A 21952-nucleotide genomic window follows, 5' to 3' on the forward strand; every position below is an offset into this window, starting at 1 on the left:
AATTCCTACGTCGCGGACCCGTTTTCTTCCCTTCCCATAGAATTTTAGGAATGCAGATACCTAAATCTATTCGTCATAAACAGTTCCCACACTCCAGACTCCTCACCTTTACTACTTCCTTCACCACTTCCTACGTCACGGACCTCAAGCAAGTGTCGTCATTTGATTATATTTATGATCCATACCGTTTCTGTTCTAATATCTGTGGATTAGTGCTATCAGCTATTTCTTTATTTACTGTATTCAAAAGTCAACAGCTAATCATATGTTTTTGTTTATGTGTCAAATACTGCTTCCATAAGAAATAACATTGAAACTTTGAGACCCAGTGGGGCGGATTCCTGAGAGACTTTTTTAACGCCATATAGATGTTGGCACTCGCCGATATGGTCTTTATCACCATGCAAAATTTGAAAACGATTGATTCAGCCGTCTAGGAGGAGTTTGCGTATTACGAAATGCATAAGAGTCGACGTATAAGAGCTTCGCTCGCTCCGCTCGATAAGCTGAAATTGATATATATTACTTGGGGAGCTATCAAAAGACGTTTTCTCAAAAGCCAGACACTTTCGTTGGTTACTTCATCTAGCCAGACACTTTAAAGTCTGCCATGATAAGCTTAACTGTTACCTGCAAAGTGCAAACAGTGAATTCAGTTCCAGTTTGGAACAGGTTTCTGTTGCAAATGTAAATGGTGAAATTACTACTTTCTTCTTCACAATCTGGTTTTATAATAAACCATATGTTTGAGGTAAACATTTGTTATATTTGCATTTAATTGTTTGTTTATTCCTGCAGTGTTTTGAAAATATGTATTATGTTCTGAAACCTTGGGAGATGATTTAATTCGTTTTTTAGTAAATCTCAAACATGTATAGACAACATCCTTTTTAATAGAGGAAGAGATCTTTCAAAGTATTGCAATATAGAATTAGGATTATCAGACCATAGAGCCTTGTTTATCTTAAATGAATGTGGATTAAAAACTGAGCTAAAAACTAGTGATACTTTAAAAAAACGTATATTTAATAAAAGAAACATGCTAAGGTTTTTAGAAGTGCTTAATGAACCCTCATGGAATGTCACTGTATTTAATGATGCCCAACATAATTTTGATAATTTCTTGCAAAAATTTAAGTTGGATTTTCAACATTGCTTCCCTTTAAAAAGCGTTAAAGCAAATTGTAAAAATGTAAAAAGAAAGAAGTGGATCACCCAAGGTATTATGGTGTCAAGTGCTAGAAAAAGAGAACTCTATGCAGGCTAGCTAAAAATTCGAATGACCAGCATTTTATTCAATATGTTAAGAGGTATAAAAAGGTGTTCAAATCTGTTTGTAACTCAGCCAAGAAACTATCTCACAGTAATTACATTAAGAACTCTGTAGATAAAAGTAAAGCTGTATGGGCAGTTGTTAACTCAGAGCTAGGTGTCCATAAAAATAAATCTAGTTTCAGTAATATTGAACACAATAATTACATAATTGGTAATGGCACAGAAATAGCTGAACACTTTAATAATAAATTTGCTAACATTGCGAAATTTAACTCTGCTCTCTTCAATGAATTAGATGCCGACAAATTTCTTAGCAATACTAATCTAAATAATCGTTACATACCTAATTTCAACTTTCAGCCTGTTTCCAGAGAGAAGGTTGCAAAAATAATTTTTACTCTTAAAAACAAAATGTCAGCTGGTTGGGACGAAATTCCTGTTAAACTGATTAAGCAAACTGCCAACATTGTTTCTGGACCTTTGAGTCAGATAAATAAACCAGTCTTTTGAAAGTGGAATTTTTCCTTATCATTTAAAATATGCTGATGTGAAAACGCTTCATAAAAATGGCAGTAAAACAAACTCAGATAACTATCGCCCAATTTCCATCTTACCAGCCTTTTCTAAAGTTTTTGAAAAAATTATTACTGAGCAAATTTCTTTTTTCCTTAAAAGTAATAACATTTTTGTAAAAGAACAATATGGCTTTAGATCAGGACGTATTACAACTCAGGCTCTGTCTGACTTCTTGTGATAAGTCTCAGAATATTGCTGGAATGTTTTGTGACTTGTCAAAAGCCTTTGACTGTGTTGTACATAACATTTTATTTTCTTAGCTTAAATTTTACAATTTTTCTCCAATTGCTTTGAAGTTGTTGAAATCCTATCTTACAAACCGCTTTCAAAGAACCATTATTTTTAAAGATAACATCTATAACTTTTCAAAATGGAAAATGATCTATTGTGGTGTACCTCAGGGATCTATATTGGGACCCTTGTTGTTTTTAATCTATTTTAACGACCTGCCTTTTAACATAAACTCAAAGCTTGTTCTATACGCAGATGACACAACAGCTATATTAAAATCTAACAGCCCCAACAATTTACAAATTTGATAAACCAAACTTTTGAAGATTTAAACAAATGGTTCACAGCAAATGGGCTGAGTCTAAATTGTTCTAAAACTCAAATTATTAGGTTCATAACTACTCATGACAGAGAAACTATCGAATTAAATATTAATTTTCAGGGAGACATTATTAATGAAACGTCATCTACAAAATTTTTAGGCATTCAGGTACATAACACTTTAAATTGGGATAAATACACATCAGTCCTAGCTAATAAACTTAATACAGTTTGTTTTCAGATGTCTGTCCTGCAGCATGTTACTGACCTCAGGACAAGGATGATTGTTTATTAGCTTTGTTTGTGTCAAACATGTTGTATGGAATAGAGTTCTGGGGCAGCTGCTCAAATGCCGAAACCATTTTCAAAATTCAAAAAAAGATCCTTAGAATTATGACATTTTCAAAACTTAGGCGATCCTGTAAATTATTATTTAGAGAATTGAAAATATTAACACTTCCGTCAGATTATATCCTGCAAACATTAATCTTGATAAAAAAAATCTTGAATCTTTTATGAATGAAAACCATAACCATAATTATTTAACACGACATCGAAATGATTTACAACTGCCCATTCATAGACTTACCTCACTTGAAACCCTTCCACAATATCTAGGGAAAAAACAGTATAATAAACTGCCTGATAATATTAAATCATTAGAATCTCTTGAAAAATACAAAAAAAAAATTACCAAATTGCTGCTTAATAAAGGGTATTACAAAGTTAATGATTTTTTAAATGATGTATATATTTGATTTCTTAGCATATTGTATAGTTATTATAGTTTTATGTATTTTAATTGTCCATGACCATTTCACCTGTTTCCCAGCTATGCTGGATCTGTAAAACGTTGTGTGATAATAAATGATTTGACTTTGACTTAGACTTAGTGAAAAAGTAAGAAATCTATCATGATTTAGTTAAAAAAATAAATAACTGTGATAATTTGTAATTTGTGTTCGTTAGTAACACATTGTAATTGCATTAATTTACCTAATAGTATAAAAGCTGAATTTGATATATGTTACTTGGGAAGCTATGAAGAGATATTTCCTCAACAGCCAGACTGTTTCGTTGGTTATTTTATCTTGCCAGACACTTTAAAAGTCTGCAGTAATATGATAGGTAGTTGTGGGCTTAACTGCTACATACAGACAGTGACTTCAGTTACAGTTTGGAATAGGTTTCTGTGCCAAATGTCAACGGTAAAATCACAACTTCTTTCTAATCGTAATTGCGTTAATTTACATCATAGTATAAAAGCTGAATTTTATATATGTTACTTGGGAAGCTATGAAGAGACATTTCCTCAACAGCCAGACACTTTCGTTGGTTATTTTATCTTGCCAGACACTTTAAAACTCTGTAGTAATATAATAGGTACAGTTGTTAAAAACAGTGACTTCAAAACACTGCAGGAATAAACAAACAATTAAATGCAAATATAACATATGTTTACCTCAAACATATGGTTTATTATAAAAACAGATTGTGAAGAACAAAGTTAATTTCACCGTTTACATTTGGCAAAGAAACCTGTTTCAAACTGGAACTGAATCTACTGTTTGCAGGTAACAGTTAAGCTTATCACAGCAGACATTAAAGTGTCTGGCAAGATAAAATAACCAACCAAAGTGTCTGGCTTTTGAGAAAACGTCTTTTGATAGCTCCCCAAGTAACATATATCAATTTCAGCTTTTATAAAATGACGAAAATTAATCTTCGTCATACCTAAGTTTTAAGGGTGTCTGGCAGAGGTTTTAAATCACACAAAGTGTCTGGCAATGGAGGAAATGATTTCTAACTTTCTTCTGAAGAAAATATGAAAGAACCTAGCTTTATACTATAACGAAGATTATTTGTAAATTTCAGACCTTTGTTACCATTTTGTTGCCAAAGTAGCCAAAATCCAAATGTCATAGTCACCGATCATTCTTAACTGAACTGGGAGCATTTGCTGAGAAACTTTCAGCTTTTATAAAATGACGAAGGTCTGGCAGTCATGGGTTCTTGGGCTAACACCTATGCTTAAATTTAACTAAAGAATATCATAAATAACTAAATTGTACGCCTTTTATTTTTTTTTCTAAAAACTATAGTATATGTGTAACTATATTTATTTATTCAATGGTAATACAAAATACTCTTTATTTTATCTTGCATAGGTTGCAGTTCACATTTACTTTATTGCATTTGATAAATTTATTATTTGTATTTTGCTACAACACTAACTAAATTAAACCAATGTCATAAAACTAAGCTGTATACAGTGTTATTTTGTTTCTAAAATCAATTAAATATCTGTTAGTACTTAATGGTAAGTGTGAGAATGTAAAGGCAATAGACTATGGACCTGATAAAAGAACTGGTTTGTTGTTCGTTGATATTTTTGTAGAGTAGAATCAGATGTGCAATGAATTAATGAAACATATACTGTATTTATTTACTATTACATTTTTTAGTCCACAATGTTTTGATAATCATATTTGTTTTGTCTGCCATCTTTAATGTTCAATTTCATTTGTAAATTTAATAATATGTACCAAAGATATAAAAAATAATGTTTTCTTTATTATTTAATTAAAAATAAATCCTCATTGACATTACTACTTATAGGAGCTAAATTTATAATTAATTTGACTTTTTATAGTATAGTAATACATATTGTTTCTTTACCATTTAAAATACTATTGATAAGGCACAACCACATTTCTAAAGTTTATGACAGCTGATGTTAGTGTTGCTAATGTGAGTGAAGATGGAAGGATTTATGATTCAATTTGAAAAAGATTGACCTAAAAAATTGTTCATTTAAATATAACACTTAGCAGTTTTGAAAATTTAAAGATTGAAATTTAAAATGTAAAAAATAAAGAAAAAACATCTAACTAAGGGGGATGAAGGTAAATCATGTATGTGAAAATGTTATTTGAAAATTTGGTAAGTTTTTTTATATTAGCATACACAAGATTTAAACTTAATCAAAACCAACATTACAGGTTTCACTGCTTGCCAGATTTTAAATCCACACACATCTATCTCGTATAATACGCTAAGTCGATTTTTGTAAACAGAACTCCTCCTGACGCGACATTTGGATTGAGGATTGAGTTATGTCTTGCCCAATAAGTTGTTTTAATGTGGAAGCGTATTTATAAATTTAGTTGAATAAAGTTTAGTAGTTTAGTTTCAAGATTCTTTGGTAATTACTAAATATAAGTTAGGAATGTGATTAGTTCTATGGATTGAATTTAGTTTAAGTTACAAGAAAAAGGAACACTTATTTCATCCAGTTTTAGTTTCATTCCAAAAGTTATTAGTTTATTTACAATCACAAAAAATATCATATGTGTTATAAAGCATATGAAAATAAAAACATTTGTTATTTACAGTCTCATGGCTTAGCCACACTCCCACGGAACATAAAGAGAATTTTTAAGTCTTACTTTTTTGCGCAAGAGTTTCATCTGTAAAAGCTTTACTTTTCTTCTCAGCATTTTTTTCGTTAGTGTTCTTAGAAATGAAGTTTGAGTTTGGCGATTCATGCTTTTCAAAGGGGTGATAACCTTCGTGCTCTCTTTGTTGTTCTTTAGCTCCAAACCAGTGGTTTGGCTTGGAGCTTCAATGTTCTTGTGATGCGACACAGTAGTTTTGCTTGGAGCTTCAAAGTTTTTGGGCTGCGACACAGTAGTTTGGCTTGGAGCTTCAAAGTTTGTGGGCTGCGACACAGTAGTTTGGCTAGAAGCTTCAAAGTTTGTGGGCTGTGACACAGAAGTTTTGCTAGAAGCTTCAACGTTTTTGGACTGCGACACAGTAGTTTGGCTAGAAGCTTCAAAGTTTGTGGGCTGCGACACAGTAGTTTGGCTTGGAGCTTCAAAGTTTGTGGGCTGCGACACAGTAGTTTGGCTAGAAGCTTCAACGTTTTTGGACTGCGACCCAGTAGTTTGGCTAGAAGCTTCAAAGTTTGTGGGCTGCGACACAGTAGTTTGGCTAGAAGCTTCAAAGTTTGTGGGCTGTGACACAGAAGTTTCGCTAGAAGCTTCAACGTTTTTGGACTGCGACACAGTAGTTTTGCTTGGAGCTTCAAAGTTTGTGGGCTGCGACACAGTATTTTGGCATGGAGCTTCAAAGTTTGTGGACTGCGACACAGTAGTTTGGCTAGAAGCTTCAAAGTTTGTGGGCTGTGACACAGAAGTTTTGCTAGAAGCTTCAACGTTTTTGGACTGCGACACAGTAGTTTTGCTTGGAGCTTCAAAGTTTGTGGGCTGCGACACAGTATTTTGGCTTGGAGCTTCAAAGTTTGTGGACTGCGACACAGTAGTTTGCCATTTCAAAATATTACCATTGAAAGAAGGAAGAGACAATTTAGGTAATTTCATTAAGGTAGTTTTGGACGTAGATACAGGTAAGGGAAAGTTAAGTGGACTCACCTGAATTGATTCAGTTCCTTTCTGAAGAGTTTCCTGCTCCGAAAACGCAATGTTCACCTTAAGTCTCTCGCTGATTTCATCGAAGTCTAGCATCACAAAAATGTTGTCTTCAGTTACCTTTTCGTTTTCATCTTTTTCTTCATTAGGCAAATCACGTAGGTCCATTATTGATTTCGTCATCTCCTCAACTCATCTCGCGTAAGTTGAAAGTACATTTAAGGTCATTACTAGTCTCTTTGAAAAAATGGTAGTCTCATCGGCAGCTATCAAGTCGTTGGCTTCGGCAATTGCAGTCTTCAATCTTTTGCTTGCCTCGATGTAGTTCTTTCGTAGCCGTTGAGAAGACATTTCTGAGTTTGTACCCTTGTGTGTTGTTACCCTTGGGGATCTCCAACCACAGAAAAAATTCCGTCAACGCTCTGCTACCATGACGTGAAATTTGGATTGAGGATTGAGTTATGTCTTGCCCAATAAGTTGTTTTAATGTGGAAGCGTATTTATAAATTTAGTTGAGTAAAGTTTAGTAGTTTAGTTTCAAGATTCTTTGGTAATTACTAAATATAAGTTAGGAATGTGATTAGTTCTATGGATTGAATTTAGTTTAAGTTACAAGAAAAAGGAACACTTATTTAATCCAGTTTTAGTTTCATTCCAAAAGTTATTAGTTTATTTACAATCACAAAAAATATCATCTGTGTTATAAAGCATATGAAAATAAAAACATTTGTTATTTACAGTCTCATGGCTTAGCCACACCTCCCTCATTTTTGGACCGATTTTGATGATTAAAGTGTCAAAAAAATTTCCCTCATCTGTAGTTTTGCAAAGTGTTTTTAGTTTTTTGATATCTTTATTAGTTTGGGCAGGATCTTCCATCAAAGTTGGATTTTCTCCCTTAAGATTAACATGGGGGAATCTAAATATTTAAGTGGAAACTTTGTCTCCACTAATTTGAGAGAACGGCTGGGCGTAGAAACTTGGTAGAGGTGTCCAAAGAAAGGTCTTGGTCTGTAGATGAGTTATCAAAAGAAAAACGAAGTAAATTCTATTAGGTCTCTGTCCCAGAAGCCTTTAAAGATCCCTCCACAGATTTGTTTACATTTTGGTCATGTGGATAATACTTTTTAATAAAACAGCTGTTAATTTTAAAATCCTATACTCTAATACGAGCAATGTTTGCTTGTATGTATGTATGCTTGCTTGCTTGCTTGCTTGCTTGCAAACAAGATCTCAAAAACGGCTCCGACGATTTTCTTCAAATGTAAATAGTTTATTTCTGGCCTAAAAACGAGTTTACTGCAGTTAGAACTGCCAACAAAAATCTAATTAAGTAGAAAAATGAAACTGAAAATCACATTTTTTTAACATTAGTCTTATGGGTTGCTAGGTAACCATGTTGGCTGAATTAAATAACAAGGAAAAAGTAAACAAAAGACTTGAAGTTGTAGCATGTGTTCATAATAAGCCAACTACCCACAGTATACTAGCAAATTAGAAATACAGTACAAAAAGAAAAACATCACTTGTTAATATTTAGCAAAGATTATACTGAGGATTACTCGATACATTGTAGTCAAGGGTAGCAGTGCCAAGACTGGAATCTGTTTATGACGAATAGATTAAGGTATCTGCAATCCTAAAATGCTATGGGAAGGGAAGGAAACAGGTCCGTGACGTAGGAAGTGGTGAAGAAAGTAGTAAAGGCAATCATAAAATAATATGGGAATGGAGGGAAACAGGTCCGTGACGTAGGAAGTGATGAAGGAAGTAGTAAAGGCGAGCAGTCCGGAGTGTGGGGACTGTTTATGACGATAATATTAGGGTATCTGCAATCCTAAAATGCTATGGGAAGGGAGGGAAACAGGTCGGCGACGTAGGAAGTGGTGAAGGAAGTAGTCAAGGCGAGTAGTCCGGAGTGTGGGAACTGTTTATGATGATTAGATTAAGGTATTTGCAATCCTAAAATGCTATGGGAAGGGAGAATAATCCCGCCGCAGCAAACCTGCAGACTTAGCGAATTTCCATTTGCCTGATTGGATTTAGACTAAAATGTCTCCTTAAAAATATCATATTTATTCCCTATTTAAACAGAATTAGTTTAATGAGTACTTAGGTTTGCTGCAACAGGGAGGTTAAAAGAGTTGTTTTTATGTAAAATGTTTAAAGGTACTGTGGTTTAGTAAGAAATAAATGAATTTTCCAAAATATTTATCAAAATATGTTCATAAACTAGCAAACTACAACAGTTGACTTTATTCTCCATAAGAATAACATGGAAATTTTAAAATTAAAATGTTTTTTAATTTTCTCCGTAACAATTAGGCGCATAATAACGCTTCAATATACTAAATTATTTGTTTTTTGAAGCTCTACAAAATGGTTTAAAAAGAAATTGTGAAATTTTGTGTTTTTAGGGTCAAAAATGGGAAAAACCCATTTTTACCCCATAAAACCCCCCATAAACCCCCGTTCCCATAGTCCGATCATGCTGGTTCGCGAACTCATTCAAGTTTATCCCGCCTTACACCTTCACACCAAATTTTATCAAAATCGGACAAAAATTACTCAAGTTATCGTGCGGATGGACACATATAAATATATATATATATATATATATCTATATATATATATATATATATATCTATATATAGATATATAAAAATTTGAACGAATGGTGTTTTTGGCCTCTGGGGACATCAAAATGAAAAAGTAAATCGGTCCCGGGCTTAGGTCTTACCATGAGACCTACGGTAATAGCTACTTCCCTATAGGGAAATTCGCTAAAAACAGGTCCACGACGTAGGAAGTGGTGAAGGAAGTAGTCAAAGCAAGCTGTCCGGAGTGTGGGAACTGTTTATGACGATTATATTAAGGTATTTGCAATCCTAAAATGCTATGGGAAGGGAGGGAAACAGGTCCGCGACGTAGGAAGTGGTGAAGGAAGTAGTCAAGGCGAGTAGTCCGGAGTGTGGGAACTGTTTATGTTGATTAGATTAAGGTATCTGCAATCCTAAAATGCTATGGGAAGGAAGGAAAACAGGTCCGCTACATTGGAAGGGGTGAAGGAAGTAGTTAAGGCGAGCTGTCCGGAGTGTGGGATCTGTTAATAACGATTAGATTAAGGTATCTACAATCCTAAAGTGCTATGGGAATGCAGGGAAACAGGTCCATGACGTAGGAAATGGTGTAGGACGTAGTAAAAGGCGAATCGTGTGGAGTTTGGGAATGGATTTATGTATCTCCAATACTAAGACTGCTTTCAGAGTGAACTAATGATTTTCCCCGAGCAAAGCTCGGTCCCCAGGTACTTGTATTTTAAACAACACACATTTATTGGGAGTTACTGAATAGTCCAAAAGAAGTATTTGCAATGCTATTTTCTGATTTTAAACTGGATTTTCTTCTGTATCATGTCATGTGTTGCAATATAAAGTTCCATTACCAAATCAGTGGAAAATCCTTATATCACAATAACTCTTACAATTATTTCTTATTGAACTATCTTATATCTATTTCACGGGTTTACGGGTCATCTGCAGAAGAAGTTTATTGTGCTCTTATCGCGTCTAATAACATCCAAACACAAAAACCTTGCCTAAAATGGTACGGTACCTATCTTGACAAATTATTTGCAGTGACCTATATTACGGACCGTGGCTCACTGCGTTGGTAACATTATTGAAAGTGTCACAATATTTTGGCTGTAAGAGTAAGTACTATTTAAGCAGCTACTGTCACGACAGAAAGGTCATATTCTTTTTAAACTAGATCACAATCGTTTATAAGATACGTTGATTAACAATGCATGTAAACGTCAATATTTACGTAACAGCCAATTTACAGTATGTCGATTTCGACGGGTTTCACCGAGTGTTTCTATAAAGTCCATTTGCTGAATTTTGTTTCTGAAAGCGTTGGTGGATGTGTAACTATTTCATACAACAGATGTAAAGATCAAAATGGTTCTATTTTGTGTCCTCTTGCTGTTGCAGAGCACGGGTACAACCAAGGCCCCACTAGAAAAACAGGCCATGCTGCAGGATCCATGACGTCACACTAGTCGATAGATTTCATTGATAAATTCATTGCCATCACCATTCCCATATGTTTTTAGGTAAATAAACAAGCTGGCGGTTAGTAAGATTTTAATGGTCAGAGTTTAGTACAACTATCCACCACTGTGACGTAGTGTTGCGCTGCCCATAGCTGTAGCATGGCCTGTTTTTTCTAGTGGGGCCTTGGTACATCAGCTAGTGTTCTATATTCATTGTATTTATTTATTGCCATATGTTTTTGTTATTATTTCAATTATAGTGATTTTGTTAACTTTTGTTTTGTCTGGATTCCATGCAAATACAGTCCTTTCATTTGTTTTTTCAATAAGAAAATCAGAGAGGGAAAGACACCCTCCAGACAGATATACTCCGGTAATTGGGAATAACAACGACAAGACTGTTAATCCAAAGCCAAGTAAAGACCAACCATCAGTTTCGCCAAATCTAGTACTTCTTCTAGTAGACGACAACTAATGGAAGTGGAGTTTAAGAGACAGGAAGAAATACAGAAATTGGAAAGAGCCCAAGAAGAAAGATAAATGGAGCGAAAGCGATAAGTTGAAGAAATGGAACGACAAATGAAAGAAATTTTAAAGCGACAGCGACACATGGAAGCCAGAGAACTAGAAGTAACTTCTGACACTGAGAGCTGAGCTTGAGTGTTTGCTTTGGTGTGTGATAGTCAGCAGTCCAGTCGCTCTAGTAATCGATTTGAAACCAAGGTAGGACTTGTTATAAATCATGATAACGAGGAAGAACCGCAAAGCAAAGTTGAAAGGTGGCTGAGTAAAATATCTGACAGTTCTTCAGTCTTCATCAGCTATCATGACTTCAGCTGTGCAAAAGCTTGTGCATACCTTCAAAAAAGCTATCCAGCCTGTTTCATTATTTTGTCAAAAACTTCCAGCTTCATTGGCAAGCCTGATAAATGGCCAATATTTCATTCGGCGTATGAAAAAACAGCACATATTTTTAGTGAGGATGACAACCTCATAAGAGTAAGAAATTGCCTAGAGGGAGAAGCATTATTTAGAATGATTAGGCCTCTTTCGATTATCAAGAGTATACAAATGCGTTTTGGTAGACCCAAACTCATTTTTGAGTCAATGTAAAAAAAAACTCGTAGGCTACCTTCTATCAAGGAAGACGACACAACAAGTCTTGTAGAGTTTTTGACAAATATTAATTTTGCTGCTACAGCAGAGTCATTGCACCTGGAAAACTATGAGTTGAACCCTTAAATGAATGTATCAATAAACTTCCGTATAGTTTAAAATACAGGTGGGCTGAGCATGTAAGTAATAATTCTCTTATCAGTCCCGACTTGAAGGAGTTTTCCATTCGGTTGGAAAAACAATGCTCAATCTTAAAAGTATTTGTTTCCGTCCTACAAAAGAGAAGCTCTGACAGAGGAAAAGTGATATGAAGCTGAATTTTACCAGCTCTACTGAAGACTACCGGTTTAACTGTATGTTTTGTCTCGACAGTCACAAAAGTGAACGTTGTAGAGTTTTCAGGAAGGCTGAGGTGACCGAAAGATGGAAGATGGTATCTGAAAAGAAATTCTGTTTATATTGTTTCCGACTCCACCTACTGAAATTTAGTAAAATTAGAAAAGCTTGTTGAATCAATGGATGCAAATTGTTCCTTTACCACCTCTTCCACACCAACAAAACGGAAAAACAGTCCCCTCAAGCTCATACAGACAAATTAGCGTTTCAAGTAAACACTACTAGTCCTGGTGAATAGAAACAAGTTATTGGTAATCACATTGATGGTACGAAAAATAACCAGATTTTTCTTCTAGTCTGTCCTGCACTTTATACGGTGCAAGTTGTAAGCTTGAAACATTTGCATTATTGGAGAATGGTCCAACGAGTCACTGCTTGATTTCAGAACAGCGGAAAAACTTGGTTTTAAGGGTAAAACCAATGAATGAACAAACTATATAGTTTGTGTATTCATTGGTTAAACCAAACCTCTTACGACATGCTGGTACAATGCAACTTAACATTTCAACCCAACATCCATGAGTGTGAAAGTAAAAACCACGTTAAACAATGTATGTACTTACCTTACTCTTTCGTTGAACAGCTCTTGCTGAATACCAAGTGACCATTGCACTTACAAAAATAAAATTGTGTATGGCAACACCAAGAGATTTCTACATATTTACCCAGAAGCAAGCAAAGCAATCCTCTCAAGTGAATACATGGAGAATCTACTAGACTCTACTGACACAGAAGAAGAAGCTAGAGTTAGAATACAACAGATAACCAAAATTCACAAGTCTAGATAGTTACAACTGGTTGTCAATCTCAAAAGATATTTTACTTGTAATATCAGAGGATTTGAAGGCAAACTTTATAAAACAGCTGCAACCCGAAAGTTGTCTATCTACAAAACGTAACCTCGGAATGTAATGGAATGCTGAATCTGAAACTTTTCATTTCACTGAAACACCGAAAAGGTACAGTTAGTTTCATATAAAAGCCTACGCAGCAGTTTCATATTTACGCCATAGTTTTGCCAGAGGTACTCACAAGGAATGCTTGCTATGGTACAAGTACTATCACTCAAACAAACAACCATCCTTCCTTCCTTCCTTCCGTCATGAACTTTTACCAGCAAAAACTGGATTGTTCATGTCAATAAAATTTAAACAATGCTTCACACATAAAGTTGAATATGAAAACATTTAAGTAACATTCATATTTACAGAGCACAAATGGCGAGCAGGGAGGTGAGTCAATCGGCAAAACACTCATCAATTGAGTAGAAAGCCATGTCCAAGCCACCGCACCAAAACACGCTCAAAGCGGGTATTCTCATAGCCAGACTCATAGCCTGCGTCTTGGGATGTCCAGATTAGATCTACTTCTTAAGTAGTGGTCATGAATTTCACTTCTGGTGGTAAAGGAGGCCTCATGTCGATAACATATACCAGCGAAACCAAGATGTAGTTTGATGGTACGGTGAGTATCCCCAAACTCCGAAACAGTGCTGGCAGTGATCTAGGTAATCACTAGAGGTCTTCACCGCTGTCTTCTGCAGCAAAAGCATTCTGTGGCACTCCAAAGCGTGCCCCCAAAGAAGCAGTCCATAGCTAATGTGAGAATGGAGTTGTGAGCTGTGATGAAAAAACTCCTCTTCTGGCAGTTGAAAACATTTCTTCTTGGGAAAAAGTGACACGTCTGTTTCCATGGGTATGCAGATTTATTTTTTAGCTAAGACATCGTACTACTGCTACCACCAAAAAGAATCTGAAGATGGTCAAAGTAGATTTTGGAAATATACCAGAACTTCACCCAGAGGAAATTCAAAAGGCTGAACATACATCGGTGACTGTTTGTCACACTCGTCATGAGACATCATACGTCAATGTCTCAAAATTCAAGCTTCAATGAAGAAAATAATTTACTGCTGAAGATCAAAACCCCTACGGTACCCAAGTCTAGTAGAATATCCTATTTGGATCCCTTCATTGATCATACTTTATTGTAATGTCTATTAGAATAAATAATTTAACAGAAATAAGCGAAAGTCAAAAGCAACCTATAATTTTAGATGGTAAAACTCATACAGAAAAACTTATTGTAAAGATGTTTCATGAGAAATTTGACCATCAGGGCATCGAGATTTTTTCGGACCTATAGAAATAACTGTTGGTCGCAGGCATGAGAAAAGATATGGTGTCCTATTTACATGTTTATCGACTCAAGCAATTCATATCGAAACCGCCCATTCTCTTAACACAGACAGTTGTATTATGGCGATTCAATCATAGGCCCAATCTCGGCTGTCCACCCAGGTCACGATGGGCAACTACGAATGTAGACATCACAACATCAAAAGGAACTTACAGTAGACTCCCTCTTATCTGGACACTTTTTAACTGGACATCGGTTTAACCGGACTACACTCGGCGGAGATGACATCTCTTTAACCGGAAAATTTTTATCAGCACATCGGTTTAACCGGACTAGATCGGCAGGAAGTGGGTGGAACTGTAACGAAACGACTGTTCTCGTGGGAAAGATTTGAGACCAGTGATAAAGTGTCTAAATACAATGCTCTCCTAAATTTAAGTCAACTACTGTACTGTGTACAGTATGCATTCAAACGGTCCTTTTTAACAAGTTTTTGGGGACGTCGTTTTAACTGGAAAACCCGTTATCCGGACTGGCCTCGGTCCCGAGGAGTCCGAATAAGAGGGAGTCTACTGTATCGCCGGCCTCTGACCAAAGTTGCAGTACTTTTTGTCAGAGGGGAAAATATGTAATGTTTCATAATGACTCAATGTTCTATGGTCTTTGTATTTATTTATTACCATATGTTTTGTTTCTAATTTCAATTATTGTTATTTTGTTTACTTTTGTCTTGTCCTAATTCCATTGCAAATACAGTACTTTTATTTGTAATAGTCTGACATCATTTCTACATCATTTATCATAAGTAAGATAATGGTACTAAACTATGTCAAGCTATTTGTAGTATAGAAAAACAGATACAGCTATTACGAAAGTTGTCCGTTAATGAAAGTCTATTGAGCTCTTATTTTGGCTAAACGAGCTAAACAATTGGAATACTGTACATTAAACTATAATAGCTAAATACCCCCGCCGCAGCAAACCTGCTGACCAAGCGAGTTTCCATTTGCCTGATTGGATTAAAATATCTCCTTAAAAATATCACATTTATTTTATTCCCTATTTAAATAGCGTTAGTTTAACTAGTACTTAGGATTGCTGCAACAGGGAGGGTATTTTTTTTATGGTAATAGTTTAGTAAGAAATAAATGCATCTTCCAAATTTCATCAAAATATGTTTATGAACAAGTAAACTACAAAACAGTTGACTTATTCTCCATAAGAATAACTGAAAAATTTAAATTTACAATTTTTTTGAATTTTCTCCGTAACCATTAGGCGCATAATAACGCTTCAATATACTAAATTACTAAACTATTTGTTTTTTTAAGCTCTACAAAATTATTTGGAAAGAAATTGCTAAACTTAATGTTTTTTGGGTCAAAAATAGGAGAAACCAATTTTTACCCCATAAAACCTCCCATAAACTCCCGTTCCCATAGTCCGATCATGCTGGTTTCTTGAACACGTTTGGATGAATGTAGGTTTACATGTTTAAACAAAATTTAATCAAAATCGGATCATATTTGCTCAAGTTATCATGCTAACGGACACACACACATTTGAATTTGAACGGTGTTCTTGACCTCTAAACAAAAAAGTAAATCGGTCCCGGGTCCAGGTCTTACTATGAGTACCTACGGTAATAGAATAAACGATTCAAGATTAAATGGAAAACTTCTGCTGTGTTTTGATTTCAAAACATAAGTTAAAAATTTATTCTGCACTTTTTTGTAAATTTACTAACATTTATATTTGAGATTTATGTAGTGTTTAAATTTTGTGTGAAGTGGAATAACCTAAACAACTACTCTTAGAAAACAACTTGGGGATAAAGATGAAATGGGTTTGTACAGGTATTTGTTGATTATGACAAGTTTCAATGGGCGGAAAAAAATTTAGTTTGGAGATTTTTAACCTGGTACTGCTTGTTGCTATAAGCAATAAAGGTTCAAATAAGGTCTATTACTTATCATGCACGGTAGTAAAGGGAGCATCCATATAAAACAGTAAAGCCTAGAGGTAGTTTCCAATTCTTAAAACTAACCAAAAATATGTATGTCGATGATGCTAATGAAAAGTAATTTTGTAATTAGTATCGATTACTGGGTAATGGAACCCTAACCAGTCGCAAAATAGTCAGTGATCAGGCGTTTTTTATGGGATGCCTTTACTTTACACTAATATTGTTAAACCTTTACAAAAATCACCTAGAAACAATAACTGGGTCGGGGTGCTAATTTAGCGGTTTTGACCATGAACTAAGCTTATCTCGAACACACCTTTTTTTGCCTTTTCATATTTGAGGAAGATTTCCGATATTTTAATTAGGAAAGCCTTTTTATCATCCCAACACCAAAAGACCAAAGCTTAGTAAACGACTTACTTAGTAAACCAATATTTATTCACAATTAAACATGTTTGCTGGTTTTAGCAGAGTTAAACCTCTGAAGGCATTCTTATCCAGCATCTAAACAGCAAATTATCTATTGAAAATTGCATTAACAAAAGCAAACAAAGACAAAAACAAACTGTATTTACACAAAAGATATGTTGTACTGAGATAGCCTATCTATCCTGACAGATAGATCATTTTGATTCTGAGTTTGTTTAAATATTACAATGATTTGTTTTACACTTGAGCTTTTTAGAGACTTATTTCCCTACAAGCCAACTAGTATATATATATGAATTTGATCGGATGGCGTTTTTGACCTCTAGGGACCTCAAAACGAAAAAGTTAATCGGTCCTGGGTCCAGGTCTTACCATGAGTACTAAGGTAATAGCATATTCCCTATATGGGAAATTCGCTAAAACAATCATCCTTGTCCTGAGGTACAGTAACATACTGCAGGACAGACATCTGGAAACAGACTAGCATAAACATTGACTGTAAATGTTATGTGTTATGTTTTAATTTAATAAATAACTTGTGATATTGTGTGAATAGGGTGATTTTATTTTTAAGTCCATAATAATTTCATCAACTTATATTGACTTTATTTTTTCCAATCCAAAATTTTTATAAATAACTATTTAGTTTGTTTTACCCCAAAGAAATTTCTGGGAAACGGATTGTTGGGTTAGTCATTTTAGTGCATTATTGATCAAGTCAATGACTTGGATGGAAGGAACTAATATTATAGATATGAATGTTTTAAGTATGTCAATAACGTAAAATCTACATGACCAACTAAGCAGTTTTTTTCATGAGTAGAGCCAATGTTACCACAGGCTTAAAGGACATAGTCATATTTTATTTTATACTCTACTAGGGCTCTGCCCTGACAGTTTATTAAGTCCAATGTTGTTCTTCAAAGTAACCATAAAAAGCCTTTTGAAATGCCACTTAAAACCAGTACGGCAATCAATAGTTTTATTAACACTTATGAAGTCAAACGGGGCGAAGCCCTCGGGTAACAGCTAGTCTTACAATATTGAATACGGTACATTACTGATTATTACAATGTTTGGCTAACTTGCTTTTTTTATAGAGGGCCAGGCTTTAAGTAACCATGGGATTGCATTCATTTTGGCTAACTTGCTTGGTTCTCTTTTCCTAGCACTAGATATCCTAATTCCTTGAGTGATCTACCCTTTTACACTATTGTTATCATTTTGTCTAATACTTTTGACTGGAAGCTCTGTTATCGAAGTGTTGTTGAACATTGTTACTTATACAGTATGTTCTTTCCATGAAGATTCTTTAAGTGTTTTGTACTGTCTTTAAAGACCATATTTAATTGTAATATTTATCAGCTGACATTTTTTTTTTATGTGATGAGTTTTTGGAAATTGGTATTAAAACAGGGTTGATCTTATCTTGGTTTTATTTTATCTTCAAACAACTTATAATGGCGACGAGGATGAGGAAGAACGGTAGAAAACATCAGGAACTAGAGGAGGAACGCATAGTGATACCGAACAAACCAATGTTTTGTTCTAATTTTGATAAATTCGATGAAGACGATGAGACTTGGACATCCTACATGGTGAGAATAGATAATTTTTTTGACTTAAATGAAATCACATCAGAAGTAAAGAAAAAGCAGTATCTGATAAATTTGTTGACACCTAAAGTATTCCATGATCTAAGGATTAGCCTAAGCCCATCTAACACAGAAGATAAAAGTTACAATGAATTGTGTGAAACTTTACAAATATTACTTGAGCCTAAGGGTAGTATTATCGCAGAGCAACACAAGTTCAGTAAACGAGTCCAGAAACCTTGCGAATCTTTAGGTAGTTTTGCCAAAGACCTAAAAAACTTAGCCAGTAAATGTGATTTCAAATGTCCAAAATGTTTCTCTTCGACAACTGACGTCCACTTGCGGCAGCAGTTTATTTCGGGGCTTCATGATGAAAAGTTGTTGTCAAGATTAATGGAAATTCATGAAAATAAAAACTTTAACCAGTGTATTGAAATAGCTAGTAACTTTGAACAGATCAAAAGTGAAACAACAAAAATCCAAGAATCAAATTTGTAATCAAAAGTGGAAGAACAATTTCAGATTCAAGGAAGGAGGAACACTGCATATTCGCAAGGAAGAAAGGGTACTACAGCTTGTTTCAGGTGTGGAGGAAACCATCACGTTAGTATCTGTGAAATTCCTAAAGACATAAATTGTTGGAATTGCAACAGAAAGGGACATCTCAAAAAAGTTTGTTGGAGAAAGAAGCAAAACATGCTACAAACTGACGACGCTTCACTAGATAATGAATATGACGATGAGGGTGAGTGTCAAAATGTACCATTCATGTCTATGTTATCCATTGTAGATAGGCAGAAAAAAAGTAGTAAACTATCTAAACTGTGTGATAGTTTTTATCAACCAGAAGTTGTCAACAGGCCGAGGAAAATTATTTAGAATGCACCATTGATGACAAGCGTAACTATTTTGAGTTGGATACTGGCGCTGCGGTCAGTACAATACCTTTACATCTGTTTCGAAAATTATTTCCAGAAAAGATTCTAAATAGAACAAGAATACGGTTAGGGACATATACAGGAGAAATGATTCGCCCCGTAGGTTTTCCAACAGTCAAAATTTGTTATAAAGATCAGATTTCTGTGGGCAACCTATACGTTATTCGTGGAAATGTAGACAGTGTATTTGGAAGGGAATGGTTGAAACTATTCAACATTGAGCTTCAGAAAGAGAATGACCATAGAACTAAGAAGGATGGAAACATAGTGGGATACAAAGTCATTGACAGGAGGCCGGTGCCACGATAGGAAGGGATTTAATTACCCGGCGCTCGACCAGATATCCAAAGAGCCTGAGACTCAATTGGCCACCAAGAGACAGGCAAGAGCTGAAGCTAGAGTAGAGTACCAATTGCAATTGATTCAGGAGAAGGATCTTGTGGAGGTAGAGGGTGAAGAGGATACCAAACCTCTGAAGAAAGTTCAAGAACAACTAGGTGAAGAGGATACCAAACCTCTGCAGAAAACTCAAGAAGAACTAGAAGGTTTCCTACAACATAGTTATGGGTCTGTAGATATTCGGTTTAAGCGAGTCCTAGAAGAATGTAATGGACTGTTGGATGAGCTACGAGGACTCAAGTTAGAAATAATGATAGGGAGAGCTCAGGTTAATTTTAAGGGGGAAGTGTTGTACTGTCTTTACAACCAAACAATACCATAAAATACCATATTAAATACCATATTTAATTGTATTATTTATCAGCTGACTTTTTGTTTGTTTTTGTTTATGTGATGAGTTTTTGGAAATTGGTATTAAAACAGGGTTGATCTTATCTTGGTTGTATTTTATCTTCAAACAACTTATATGTTTCCACAAAGTTTTAAGTATTATTTTATTAAATATTATATTATATAGGTACTAAAAAACTTTTGCAAAACTTATGACAGCTAGCCTGACTATTCTACTGGGCCCAATTACACGCGATAGGTACCATATGAAAGATATTTCCCTGTAGATGTGCAAAATCCTTTTATAAATTAAAATAGGCTAAAAAATAAGCACAAAAATGAATTTTTAATTTTTAAAAATTAAATGGGCCTTATGGGTTGCTATTTTAGTGATGAAATAACAAGAAAATATAAACGGAAAATCAAAACAGATTAAAGAAATTCCAATCACATGTTTTATTTACAGTGTGGGTTGAAAATAGAGAAGTTTGCACAATACATACTTTTGGTCGAGTTATCGACCAAGGGGGCAGGCTTTTGTTAAATGTAATATGCTTAATATAATGTTTAAATGTTAAAAGTTAATGCTCAATATTATTAATCCATCCAAAATTGTAGCCCGTCAAATGTATTAAAATCTACACATTTAAAAGATAAGAAAAATCAATGTAATTGTAATATTGGTTACCATTTTGGACAGCGAACTCTGGTTTTCACAATTCTTCAAGTTTTTGTAAACACTTCAAAATGAGGTGGGGGCACTTCATTTGAAGGGGGTTTACTTAAAAAAAATTAAAGTTGCTTCCAAAAACCCCCATTTTGGGGGGACACCACTCAAAATTTTAAAATCATAAAATGAATCTCCGTGCTAAGATTGCATAACCACCAAATCTCTGTATATTTACTTATAATAATATTAGATGGGGAAGTCTTTACTTTTTATTCACCCTGTATTTTTAAGAAAATAAAACTTTTAAACGAGTATAAATACAATAAAAACATTGCAAATTTTGATGAAATAGGGATTTAAAATTAATAAAAATCATAATAAGTTTTCCTTTTCCTGAGAAATCTGACTTTTTTGTTTTCGGACCAAGTCAACGTGTCACATTGATAATAAATGGGATATAAACGTGGGCCTCCATGACAGGTGCCCTGGCTCTAAACACTAGATCATACAATAGAAGAATCCTGCCTAACCTTTGTTATATGTTAGACAAGGAAGTTTTCTCACCACACCATACTTGTCCAAGTCTATGTAGCCCATGTCAAGATAGCAAGGAGTTACTATCACATCCTCTATGATATTGTCCTCAACGTAATTCATATCTATGAGTTCACATCCAACGACCACAACAATCACGCACAAATGGTACCACCATTTATAAAAAATATTGGCCATCTTCAACTAACAAACAACCACTAAATGTGCCCCATACAGAAACTGTAACATAACTGTTGGCTTTATTGTATATAGTTTTGATAGTGTTACATAACTGATAAAGTTTCAAAGCTTTAAAAGTGCAATTACATTTCAAATAAATAATGTATTCCATTAATAAATAAAGCTCATCTTTAAATTAAATCAATTAAACTCGTATGCAATTCTAAGTAACAAAACTTGATCTAATTTACCTACACAGGTAAAGTTTTGTGTCTGAAACTCATTCCACAGTTTTAAACCAATTTTGAAAGTTTTAGACTTTGGATACTAAAATTAGACATTCCATTTACGTAAAGCAAATATACCATTG

The 21952-nt window shown here is 34.6% G+C and overlaps 1 protein-coding gene across 2 annotated transcripts in view; it reads right to left on the reverse strand.

Annotated features, from left to right (window-relative positions):
• The window catches only part of LOC128982648 (uncharacterized), a 37072-nt gene extending 15451 nt beyond the window's left edge, over positions 1-21621 (reverse strand). For both annotated transcript variants that reach the window (XM_054401603.1, XM_054401599.1), the window contains exon 1: positions 21433-21621. In XM_054401603.1, coding sequence (XP_054257578.1) covers positions 21433-21600 — 168 coding nt within the window. In that variant the 5' untranslated portion in view covers positions 21601-21621. The remainder of the gene's footprint in view (positions 1-21432) is intronic.
• Positions 21622-21952: the final 331 nt, after the last annotated feature.

The sequence above is a fragment of the Macrosteles quadrilineatus genome, unplaced genomic scaffold, assembly GCF_028750875.1.
Source record: "Macrosteles quadrilineatus isolate MER2022 unplaced genomic scaffold, UCM_ALF_1.0 Scaffold_1__1_contigs__length_201487025, whole genome shotgun sequence".
NCBI classification, from domain to species: Eukaryota; Metazoa; Arthropoda; class Insecta; order Hemiptera; family Cicadellidae; genus Macrosteles; species Macrosteles quadrilineatus.